This window comes from Nannospalax galili, unplaced genomic scaffold (genome assembly GCF_000622305.1).
Source record: "Nannospalax galili isolate Female #2095 unplaced genomic scaffold, S.galili_v1.0 scaffold423, whole genome shotgun sequence".
NCBI classification, from domain to species: Eukaryota; Metazoa; Chordata; class Mammalia; order Rodentia; family Spalacidae; genus Nannospalax; species Nannospalax galili.
Genome location: NW_008350949.1, coordinates 172,195 through 185,538, shown reverse-complemented (window position 1 = coordinate 185,538; position 13,344 = coordinate 172,195). Strand labels below are relative to the sequence as shown.

At 42.3% G+C, this 13,344-nt stretch overlaps 1 protein-coding gene across 1 annotated transcript in view; it reads right to left on the bottom strand.

The window, feature by feature from the left end:
* Wwtr1 (WW domain containing transcription regulator 1) overlaps positions 1-13,344 on the bottom strand; it is a gene marked incomplete at its 5' end in the record, with an annotated part of 57,167 nt that overhangs the window by 20,031 nt on the left and 23,792 nt on the right. The window contains 1 exon segment of the mRNA XM_008848030.2: positions 5,064-5,266. Coding sequence (XP_008846252.1) covers positions 5,064-5,266 — 203 coding nt within the window.

Here is a 13,344-nt window from a genome sequence, read left to right as displayed (position 1 = left end):
AGATGGATGGAGCGATGGAAGGATGGATGGAGGGATGGATGGATGGATGGATGGAAGGATGGATGGAAGGATGGATGGATGGATGGAAGGATGGATGGATGGAAGGATGGATGGAAGGATGGATGGAAGGATGGATGGATGGATGGAAGGATGGATGGATGGAAGGAAGGATGGATGGATGGATGGATGGATGGATGGAAGGATGGATGGATGGAAGGAAGGATGGATGGATGGATGGATGGATGGATGGAAGGATGGATGGATGGAAGGAAGGATGGATGGATGGATGGATGGATGGATGGAAGGATGGATGGATGGAAGGAAGGATGGATGGATGGATGGATGGATGGATGGAAGGATGGATGGATGGATGGATGGATGGATGGATGGATGGATGGATGGATGGAAGGATGGATGGATGGATGGATGAATGAACGAACTCAGTCAAGTCACTACCAGCGACTTAGGTACTTGGTGAATGTTGGACAACCAGATCCAATCTGATGCCTTAATCAACTCTGAAACCTAACCCTACAATGTGCTTTCCTAAAAGAAAAGCCCCATGTTCTGAAGACTATGAAAACAGCTATTATTTATCCAATATGATTTGATAGGATATGGCATTTTTTTAACTTCTCTAAAAAGTCAGGGGCAAGAACAGCCCTCCAAAGCTTCACCTAGTCCAGCACTGCTCACAGCTGCATGTCCCTCCCACATGTCCCTTCATGGAGCCCTGAGTCTGGATCGGCTGTGTGAAGCTGGTCAGCTGGCCTGCCTGCCTGGTAGTGGCTGTCAAGCTTGACAGAAATCTGTAAGACCTGCCAAAAGAATTTGGCACCTCCCTCCTTCCTTGTCCCTGTCGCCTGGCAACCAAAGGTCAAGCTTAGTCAGCATTTTTGTTGACAAGCTACATTCTCCAGCCCTCCCCTTCCCCTGGTCCCAGTTCCAATTAAGGCGAGGACAGAGGTAAAATGGTGTGGAATTTGCTTGGAAATAATAACATTTTTTCCCAACAATACAGCCCCTGAGAAGCTCAATTCTGTTGCTACAGCAGACAAGGCTAAATAGTAGGGACTACTTTAAGAAGATTTTCCCAGTTAAGTGTTGTGTGTGTGTGTGTGTGTGTGTGTGTGTGTGTGTGTGTATGTGTGTGGTACTGGGGATTGAACCTAAGGCCTTTTGCATGCCTGGCAAGCACTCTACCACTGTGCTGTATCCTGGGTCTTTTAAAAACATTTTTTTCCTTCAGCATCTATGTATTTATTGGTGCACACACCACAGTATCTCTACGGAGGCCAGAGGGCAACCGTGGTAGTTGGTTCTCTCTGCCATGTCATTTTCCAGGGACCAAACTCAGGTGGTCAGGCTTGGTGGCAAAAGCTATCCTTTGAGCTATCTCAACAACCCCCCTTTCTTACTCTTTAATTTTGAAACAGGGCTTCTCTAATTAACCCAGGCTGGCCTTGAAACTCAGTTAGTAACGCAGGCTGACCTCGAACTCTTAATTCTCCTGCCTCTGCCTTCCAAGTAGCTGGGATTACAAGCCTGCTACCACCAGGCCTCCCTAGTTAAGATTGTAAATCACTTCAACATAAGCTTGGTGAAAGTTGTCTGGGCTGTGACAATAAAGGAAGACAAAGAGGTAGCGCCACTAGGACCCCATGGAGGGACTCACGTTGTTACCCTCTGTCCACATGGATTAGATCTAATTAATATACCTCCTCTGCTAATAATGGAGGTAGCCCCCACTTATCCTTCCACTGCTTCCTATTCTGTGAATGTTGGCAGAGGAGGTCAATGAGGAGCCAAAGGAGGAAACGGGGGGGAATTATATATATATATATATATATATATATGTGTGTGTGTGTGTGTGTGTGTGTGTGTGTGTATGGGTTTCCATCATAAAATAATGAAAGCTCATCTTAGAGTTGTAATCAAACCGTCTCCAAATTCATTATGTTAATACCCCGAATGATTTTAGCACCAATGAGCTATCCCAGGACCCACTGGCATCAGCAAGTACAGGTCAGATTGTGTAACATAGCTTAATGAGTTGTTTTCTCCATGGGGCAACATCATCAAAGTGGATGCGCAGAATATTGGTTGCATAACAAAGGAGGAGGAAGAGAAATGGACAAGGGCTCTGAGAAGACAGGCTGCACAGTGAGGGGTCTCCTGAAGGCAGAAGAACCAGACTGATTACAGACCCCCACTGAGCAAGGGGTGCTCAAGCAGAAGAAACCAGCAGAAGTTTATGGAAAAAATTTAAATTTCATCAGAAACAACTCATCCCCCATTTCTACAAATTCCTATTTGGCGCTAGAAAGCAGCTAAACAGGTGAACCAGAAACCATGTTTACTTTCAGTCCTTTCCTTGCCTGTACCCTAGTTAAGGTGCCAATAATGAGGTGAAGAAAATCACCAGGAGAAAAAGGTCAAAAAGCCCACCAAGAGTAGGTGGGATGGCTCAGCAGGTAAAAGCACTCGTCATATAAGTCTAACCATCAAGTTCAATCCCCAGATTCCACAGTGAAAGGAAAGAACTGACTTCTGGGGAATGGCCTGTGACCTCTACACACACGGCCACATGTGCACCACACACACTAGTCATAATTTTTAAAAATTTATGTGTATGAGTGCTTTGCCTACATGTATGTAAGTGAACCATGTGCATGCAATGCCCGTGGAAGCCAGAAGAGGGCACTGGATCCCCTAGAACTCAAGTTAAGGACAGTTGTTAAGCAGTATGTGGGTGCTGGGAACTAAATCTGGGTCCTCTGTAAGAGCAGCCAGTGCTCTTAATTGCTGAGCCATCTTTCCAACTCAATAATTTTGCTTTTAAAGCCCACCAAGATAACATTCAGGTATTCTGGAAATGCTTCCACAAACTACCACAGACCAGTCCCACACCATTACCGTATGGCTTAATACCTCTAAGTAAGGTAAATGCTGCTCCTAGATAGAAAAAGCCTTCTGGGAGTAATAAGTCTACTTAGGTATTTTTTCCCTACACTCAAATAACAAAATGTAAAAGACATCAGAACCATCTATTCTATCTCCTAACTACATACACACACACACACACACACACACACACACACACACACACACACACATGTGCGCGCACACTCATATACAGTCAAAACTGAACAAATGTTGCTGGTCTTCTTGCCTTGCTGTGCTGTATGGTGGGAACCGCACACTGTGATACAGCAAAATGCTCCAAGTTCCACAGCCTCCAGGGATTGGCACTGAAGGAACTTGGTCGGCATTTCTGTAATATGTACCATCAATATTATCTTGTAGTTCAGAGGCACCTACAGGTAGAATAAAGGCAACAACCTGGGGCGCTCTCCCCCCCCCCTTCTCAGAAATGCTTTTTGTGGGAAAGAAGAAGAAAAGACATATACGGGGAGGGAGAACCAGAAATGCCATTCCCGGCAGAATACTGACAAAAACCCTCTTTAAAGCTCTTCTGAGTAAGAAACTAGAGGAGGATTTTATAAATGTTACTATAATACTGTGTAACTCACATTATACTGTAAAATAAGGAATTAATTCAAAATAGAAAACAATAATACAATGTTTCCTTCCAAGAAACATAATGGTGTGCATCTAAAAACAGTAAACAACTGTCATCATGATAAAGCAGGAAAGTACAAACAGAAATTCTAAGGGTAAAGGGCACAACTACCTGATAGAGTTCCTCAATTTGGAGGAGAGTTCACTTAGCAACAAAGCACCGTTTATGTTCATTTCTCTAATTTTCAAAGGCTATGTCTTAGATGTATTTGATAAGGAAGATATCATTTATAGACTACAGTGCTTCTATAATCCTCCCATAACCCCCCGCCCCCCGGACTCTCTGAACAAATGTTCCTGGCCTTCTTGCCTAAAACTACTTATTTCCTTCAACTGCAGCTAGATCTCTCCTTACCCTAACCCTTCCCCTCTTCCCTTCCTCCTGTCTTTCTTTCTCCCTCTGTGCTAGGGATTGAACCCTGAAACCTGGACATGCTAGGCAAGTGCTCTACCACTAAGCTACACCTCCAGCCCCGGCCTCAAATCCTCAGCTCTTCTGAGTTTTAGGATGACAAATGTACACCACCATGCCTGGCCTCTCTTTCATTTATGAAGCTCAGTACGGAGCCCCCAGAAGACACACAGCAGTATCCTGCTGACCATGTAAGTAAATCAATGCACAGAATATTACATACAATGGGGGACTGTGCAGATATGGTGGTTCACGCCTATAATCCCAGGGTTTAGGAGCTGAGGCAGGAAGATCTCAAGTTTGAGACATTCTAAGACTCTGATTGATGCTAAAGCAGTTTTGTAGAGCACTCTAACCAAATCCAGAGCCAAATCATTTTCCTGTCTCACTCTGCCTTTTCATGAAACAACCCCTTTGTTATCTGCTTTAATGAGGGGAAGGGTAAAATTGACTTCATAACACTTTCTAGAACCAGGCCCTGACACACTGACAGCATCTACTTCTCGTCTTCCAACATCCCCTCTTAGAGAACTGCTGTTGTAAGTTCCAGTACTCTCTGGAGATTGCTGGGCTCTGTCTAGTTACCACAGCTGTAAGCCCAACTAAGGCCAGTCTTTCAGCTTAGTTTACAGCAATCCTCCCGACCCTGGACCTTACAGACTCCCCATCAATTGACTACCACTAAGCAAATTCAGGTCAATGCATACAGAACAGAATGGTCTAGCTCAGTGCATTCTAAAGTCTTGACCTACAGAATTGTGTGATCTCAAAAGCCTGTTTAAAATCTCTGAGATTGGAGGACAATTTGTTACACACTAATAGTTAATTGGAACATGGTCTTTCTCTCTTAATTTCTCCTTTCTCTCCTAAATATGAGCAGTAAAAACCAAAGGCAGTCACGCCAGTATAGCTAGTCCTTGAGCATTTGTTTGGCTCTGAAGATAGTTCAGGCAGAGATCTGGGGGAAGAAATTGAGCTCTGATTATGAGACAAACAAATTAACCACCTACCCTATTACCTTGGTACCCAAGGCCACAGGGCCCCCAAAAGGCACCATGGAAGGCCATACCTGCCTCATGAGCTCCTCTTGACGCATCCTAATCCTCTCTCTCTCCATCTGGATCCTCTGAAGCCGCAGTTTCTGCTGCTGCTGCTGCTGAGTGGTCAGTGCATTGGGCATGCTCATGAGTCCTGTGGGTGCGTTCTGAGTCGGGTGGCTCTGTGGATTCAGGGTACTGGGTACTACTTGCTGTTGGTGTTGGTGATTCATCACTACAGGAGGGAAGAACACATAGATTAATGACCAGGGCCTACAATAGCATATCAAAAGGAGACAGAATGTTTGTCCTTTGGAATATAGATTCCTGAAGTTCCTTCCAAGTGCTTTATTGTTAACCATTACTGTTTAAATAATTATTACCTTAATTTAATTTATAATGGTATAAGTCCTAGACCCACACCTAACTCTGGTCTTGGCTTTTGTGCTCTGTTAAAAATCTTACTTCGTGCCAGGCATGGTGGTGCACACCTTTAATCCCATCACTTGTGAGGGAGGGAGATCTCTGAGTTCAAAGTCAGCCTTGTCTACACACTGAGTTCCAGGCCAGCTGGGGCTTACAGGGAGACCCTGTCTCAAGAAAACCAAAAACAAACAATCTTCCTTTTCCTGACAGTTGTGTGTGTGTGTGTGTGTGTGTGTGTGTGTGTATGTGTGTGTATGCATGCCATAGCAGTCAAAGTAGTTGGTTCTCTTCTTCTACCATGTGTGTCCCAGAGCTCCAACTCAGGTCATCATGCAATGCCTTTACCCACTGAGCCATCTAGCTCCATCCTAGAATATATTTTTAAGCATTACATAGAACACAATAGCAAAAGTTTGTCACAATTTACGAAAGAGTTTTCACCAGAACATCTTGGAGTGTGTGAGTTTTCTCATACAGTCTGAATGTCTAAGCAGCGCAATCGATCCTCAATATGCAGTGAATATACAGAATACTTAGGACGGATGGGTGAGCTGATAAGCAACAGGTAAAACACAGGTACAATCAGGAACCCACACATAAAAAGGGACCCAAACACTTTGTTAAAAAGGAGTAACTTAGGGCCTGGAGAAATGGCTCAGACATTAAGAACACCAGCTGCTCTTGCTGAGGACCCAGGTTCAGATCTTGGTAACCACATGGTGGCTAACAATTGTCTGTAACTCCAGTTCCAGGGGATCTGAAGCCATCTTCTGGCTTCCATGGGCATTGTATGCATGTTGTATACTTACATACATGTAGACAAAACACTCATACACATAAGATAAAAATAAGTTTTAAAAAGTTCTTTTGAAAAATGGAGTCACTCCTGGGGCTGGAGATGTAGCTCAGTTAATAGAGTCCTTTTCTAGCATACAGAAAGTCCTAGGTTTGATCCCCAACGTCACATAAAACCTGGTGTGATGGTGCAATCCTGTAATCCTAACACTCATGAATAGAAGCAAGAGAATTAGAAATTCAAGATCACCCTTGGCTACACAGCAAGTTTGAGGCTAGTCTCGGCTACATAAGACCCTGTGTAAAACAGCAAAACCAAAAAGGAGCACTCCCAAAGGAGCCCACGTCAGATCCAGGAACAAATATTGGATGGAGAGAAAATGTTTGTTTTTACAAGGGAAAAATTAGTGAAAAATAAATTATACACAAACATGTTTTTGATTGAAGAAAGACGTTAGAAGTGTTTTGAAATTTTAATGATTTCTAGCTGCATGTAGTATGGTTTGAATAAGCAAGGCGTGAGTCACCACACCCGGCTTTGCATAAATAATTTTTAAAGTAAAGAAGTCCTGTGATATCCTATAATTAACATTCCCATAAAGATCCATTTTAGGTAGGGCATGGTGGCACATGCCTTTAGTCCCAGCACTCGGGAGGCAGAGGCAGGTAGATCTCTCTGAGTTCACGGCCAGCCTGGTCTACATAGTGAGTTCCAGGCCAGCTGGGGTTACAGGGAGACCCTGTCTCAAAAGTACGAAGAAAAAAAAATATCCATTTTAAAAATTACTAAACCAGACACAGGGACACAAACCTACATTTCAGCTAAGGCCTCAGGAGGACCAGTTGCCTAGTAGTTCAAGACTAGTCTGAGCAACCTAGGAAGACTCTGCCTTAAAATAAAATTAATTTTTTTTAAATTTCTAATTTTATCTCCAAACAATTTACCAGTTAAGTTTGCTTAACTTCTGGTAGGCAATATCATGTAATGAAGAAAACATGTTTTCAGTGTATTTTCTTCTAGGTCAGAATCAAAACCAACAAGGTATAATTATATATTCTCACTTCGTGTCTGAGAGGAAAAAAAATGAAAAAAAAAATCCCACTTCAATGTATGCTGTATGTATCACCACTAGTTTACATGATTAAAACAATGACATGTCTTAATTAGAGTCCAAAAGTCAAATATTTTCTTTATTTTTTGCTGGGAATGGAATCTTGCTTATGAAAACTGTGGTATAACCCCAGCCACTCAGACTGAATATTTAAATCTATTTGCTGCAGATATTATATGGAAACACATCTTTAGATAACTAAAGTTTCTCAAATGAATGTCAAAATAGCCTAGTCATCTATGTATTAAGGGTATGTGCAGCAGACAGGGAGAGGTCCTGCTGAATTCATGAGTCACCACTGTTGAACAAATGGAACCAGCTGGGCATTTCTTACCCCCTTCGTCTGAGGCAAAAACAAAGCGGCCATTCTGATGCCGGAATAGCTGGAAAGGGTACTTCACTTCTAGAACTTGGTACAGCCTCTGCTGAAGGCTTTCGGGGGAAGGTACACACATGGCATTATAGGGAAAATGTTCCTTCAAACACAGACTTACTTAAAACAAAACAAACAAACAAAAATAAATTAAAAAAAAAAAACAGATACCCAGAAGAGCTTAATTTATAAAACCTATCTCAAGCCAAAGGAGGGAAAACTTAATGGAAGAATGGTAATTATCTCAAGGGACAACCATTTCTGAACCCTCTGGAAAAGGATGTTTCTACTTTTCTAATGTAACTACTAGAGACAAATTTATTTATTTCATGTGTATGTGTATGCATGCATGTATGAGTGAGTGTGTGTGTGGTGTGTGGTGTATGGTGTGTGTGTGTGTGTGTGTGGTGTGTGAGTGCATGTGTGGTGTGGTGTGTGTGTGGATGTGTATGTGTATGCATGCATGTATGAGTGAGTGTGTGTGTGGTGTGTGGTATATGGTGTGTGTGTGAGTGCATGTGTGGTGTGGTGTGTGTGTGTGTGTGTGTGTGTGTTGGTGCCCAAGGAGCCAGAAGAACCAACCACCTGACACAGTTGGTGGGATCTGAACTCAGGTCCTCTGGAAAAGCAGTCAGTAAGCGCTCTTAACCACTGAGCCATCATCTCTTCAGCCTGGAATTCAAAAATTGTTTAAATCTGACTTGGGTCTGTCAACCTACTAATGTGACAAAATTGTGTGGAACTGTCTTCAGCACCTTGGGCTCGCTGCCCTGGGTCCTCAACAAGCAGCATGTTCTGTTACTTAACCCACACAGCCATCAGGACCTCTCCATAAGTTTTATTAATGTCTCATTTCTTATCAGGGGGATTTAAGACTCAAAGGAGAGCTCTTCCCAGACCACACCTTGCACATCACAGGGGACATTTATGGGAAATATGGTAAAGCTTTCTTTTTCTTCCATCTAATTTAGATTTGACCATTTAGATTAAACAGGTTAACTGTAGACTCAAAAAGACTAGAACTTGGACAATGGTTTTGTTTTCAAAATGAAGCATGCTCCAGCAGAGCCCATTTACCACAGCATATAAGAATATTGACAATAAGTGAATCCCAGCACTTGGGAGGCATAGGCAGGCAGATCTCAGTGAGATTGAGGCCAGCCTGGTTTACATAGCAAGTCCCAGGTCAGCTGGGGCTACAGGGAGACCCTGTCTTTAAAAAGAGAAAAAAAGATATTCACAATTGCATTACTCATTCTTATAATAGCAAAAGACTGAAAAACGACCTTAATGTCAGCCAGTTCCAGGAGACTATAATCCATCCATTCAGGGGCATTCTAAATAATAATTTCAGAGAATAAAGGAATTATATAGTTGTTTTATGGAATAATCTCTAAGAAACATTGGTCATAGGGACAAAACCTCAGACAGAGCATACATTTAAGCATGACCTTAGTTGTGTAGACAAGGAGGGGCATGTTAGGCATTCAGCAACGCTCTCTAAGATCTACCTGAAACTGGTGACAGAGATGCCTTGGGGAGGAAACTGGGTGTCGAGAACAGGAGACCTTCCTTTTCAAATTCCGCATCATTTAAAGCTCTACATGCACACACTACTTATGAAACACAAGTTAAAAAATAGAATAATTTAATTAAAAGTTTAAAAATCAGAAAACAAAAATCATAGTCCTGCAGGTGTCAAATTCAGTATTTTCCTAGTTTAGTGAAACAAAGTATCCCTCAAATTATTTCAAAAACAACAAAAAGGCTGAGAAGATCATCAAGATCACAGCTGAGAGTCCACACGGTACAGTCCCTCGTTATGGAAAGAAGGAAAATGAAACCCAGAAAAAGCAGGGTTTGATCAGGTCATAGAACTGGTCAGCGTCCTAGAAGCCGGTCCTGACTCCATCAAGCACGTACCAGTCAATGCTCCCTCTAATTGTTTAATTTCCAAAAGTTACTGAGCTTATGAACCTCAACGCTGGCTGAGCTTTTTTAAAGCCACTTGGAGACAGACAGACAGACAGACAGACAGACACACACACACACACACACACACACACACGAGCAACAGGATGCCCACGGCAGAAATGAGGTCACCAGGAAGGAAAGCAAGAACGCAGAATGTCTGAATTTCCAATAAACAAAGTACTCCTTGGGGTGACATTCCAGAACATTTCTGAGAGAAAACAACGATCCCATTTTTAAAATGCTGGATTAAGGCTAGACTACCATACACTGCCTCAAAAGACCTTGCTGGTTCAAGACCTTTGCCAGACAAAGAAAGGAATAACCCAAACACAGAATTTCTCCACTGACATAGGAATGCATTAAAACTAAAGTTGGAACATCCCACCACCACCACCAAGAGGATAAGATTAAATTTTGATGCCTTTTTACACCTTTTGTTCTTTCTGTGGGGGGAGAACATAATTGATTTTCTTCTGTAATTGGAAATTAGTAAAACTTTGCTTTTAATAGGTGCTATTCAGTATAAAAATAAACATCAAGGGGTTGGAGAAATAGCTCAAAGGTTAGGATCACTTGCTGCTCTTGCAGAGGACCCAGGTTTGAGTCCCAGCACTCACATGGTGTTTCACAACCACCTGTAACTCCAGTTCTGGTGAATCTAATGCCCTCTTCTGGCCTCTGCAGGCACCAGGTATGCACAAGGTACACATACATACATGCAGGCAAAACACTCATACACATAAAAAATAAAATTAAAAAATTAAACATCAGGAGGCTGGAGAGATGGCTCAGTGGTTAACAGGACTAGTTGCTCTTTCAGAAGACCCAGGTTCGATTTCCAGCACCCATACGGCAGCTAACAACTGTCTGTAACTCCAGTTCCAGAGGAATTGGATGCTCTCTTCTGACCCCCTCAGGCACTGCATGACACGGGTGCACTTATACACATGCAGGCAATACACTCATACACATAAAGGAAAAATAATACATAAATAAACATAAAGAAAAACAAACTCAAAAGTATCTGAGATACAAATGCCCTTGTGGCAATGACAGTGTCCTTCGTGAAGCAGTGGGGTAAGGGTTATTGGGGGTGGACAACAGTTCTCTGGTCAGTGCTGCCTGGGACAATGCGCTCTGACACCCTTTTAACCTTTTCTTACAAACATTCTTAGTCATTTCCACAGTGCCTGCTACTCTTCAGCTATTGCCCAACTGCAGGACCGGGGAACAGACAGCAGTGACAGCTCAGAGGGAAAGTGTGCTGGCAACTTCCCCAGACCAGGAGCTGAGGAACCAGGGCAGGGAGGCCTATGAATCAGGGAGTGCCGGGCACGCAGCTTGGAATGTTTGACAAATGTCTTGTTGGTCTCCAAGATGCTCGGTGGCTTGCTCTTGTGTGTCCTGGGCTTGCTTCCCTCATTTGAAAACAGGTTTTGGTTACATTCAATACACAAGGCCAAGTAAAGAAAATAAAAAATAAAAAAAAATAAGGTTAAGCTTGAGAATTAAAACCATCAGAGGCAGGGGTGGGGCTGCCTCTAGGTAGACTGTGCAAAGGAAAACCAGTGTCTGGTGGCCTCAAGTCACACAAAAACCATAGAAAGACACAGATAGTACTTTACACCTTTCAAATCCTTTGCTACAAATCCCATGTGAGTCTGGGAGGGAACCGGGGAGAATTCACAATAGTGATGTTTCTTATCACATTATCTGCTTCTTCTCTGTTGACAACAACCTGGAGTTAATTTTTAAATTTTTTAAATTTATTTTTATGTGTATGAGTGCTTTGCCTGCATGGATGTTAAGGGCACACGTATGTGTAATGCCTGCAGAGGCCAGAAGAGGGCATCAGATCCCCTGGAACTGGAGTTACTGACAGCTGTTGGCCACCATGTGGGTGCTGGGAACTGAACCCAGGTCCTCTACAAGAATACCCTGTGTTCTTAACTGCTGAGCCATCTCTCCAGCTCCGAGTTAAATTTTTGAAACTATATTTTCACCAATATCTCAGAAACACAATTCCATTTAAGTGAGTGAAGCCTTTCTGAAGGCTGTGACTTCAGGCTATGGCACCTCTTCCCTTCTATACATCAATTCTACCAGCAATGCAGAATTTCACATTTGTGGGTCACTGTGGCTCATTAGTTTAATAAGGACATAATATCCATGGGACCTGTACTGATATAAACATATAACTGAATAAATAAAGGAGATTAAGAAACAAATCTCTGGAACAGAAGAAATGTGTCCAGTTTGTGAGGACACACAGGCTAAAGAGGAAGGAGGCCACTGTACTGTACAGAAACTGAAAGACACGACCTTGGCCAGGTGATCAAAGTCAACATTAATACCGACAAGACGTGATGTGTTAAGACCAGATATACCAAGACATCATGTGTTTGTGTTGGTTGTTTTGGGGGGTTTGTTTGTTTGTTTTTAAATCTCTGTAGTCATTCTCCCCGAAAACATTATGCCAGTCTAACAGTGAGTGGCAAAGAAAATGGGGTTCCACTGAGAGGGAATTGTATACAACACCTAAGCACTATTCCTCAAAATTATCAAGGTCATCAAAAACAAGGAAGTCCATGAAACCGTCACAGTCACCAAGAGCTTAAGGAGACATGATAGGTAAAGATACCAGGCAAAAGCTATGGAAACTTGAATAAAGTATCAATTTTTTTTTAATTTCTTTTATTCTTATTTACTTGTTTATTTGGTCTTTCTGAGACAGAATTTAACTATGTAGCTCTAGCCGGCCTGAAACTTGCTATGTAAACCAGAGCTGGCCTTGAATTTACAGTGATCCTTCAATCTCTGCCTCCCAAGTACTGGGATTGCAGGCATGAGCTACCACATGGTACCATGTACCAATGTAGCTTAATGTGTACATTTTAATTAGCAACAATGAGTCAATACTGGCTCATTAATCATTACAAATGTAGCATGCTAATGTGAGACTTAACAGTAGAAGAAATGCTGTGGGATACACAGGAATTCTACTCTATATTTTTGTAAAAGCAAACTTCTAAATTAGGGAGTGTGCTATGCAGAAAGAGAGAGAGAGAGACAGAGAGAGACAGAGAGAGCAACAGAGAGACAGAGAGACAGAGAGGAAAGTATCATCTGTAATACATTCCATGAGAATAGATATTAAGCTTTAAAAACAGTTGTTTCCAGATGTGTTATATTGTCAAACATGATTGTGAAATCTTAGACTAAGCAAACTTAAAAGGACCTATTTTACTACAGGATTTCTCAATCTTTATTATGTTAAAGATGAGGCTGCAGAGATGGGTCAGCAGTTGAGAGCACCGGCTGCTCTTGAAGAGGACCCGGGTTCGATTCCCAGCACCCACATGGCAGCTGACAACCATCTATAACTCCAGATGCCTCTTCTGACCGCTTTGAGCATTGTATGACACGGATGCACTCACATGCAGGCAATACACTCATAGATATAAAATAAAAATTATAAATAAAATATTTTTAATATGCTAAAGAGTCCCCTTTCTCTTTCTGAGAGGGAGATAAAAGTACAAAGACTTCTGACTTACAAGACAGTCTCACCTGAATAGGAAACTAGAAATGCTGGTCATCTACAGCTTAGTAAATGTTTGGGCAGAGGATTGA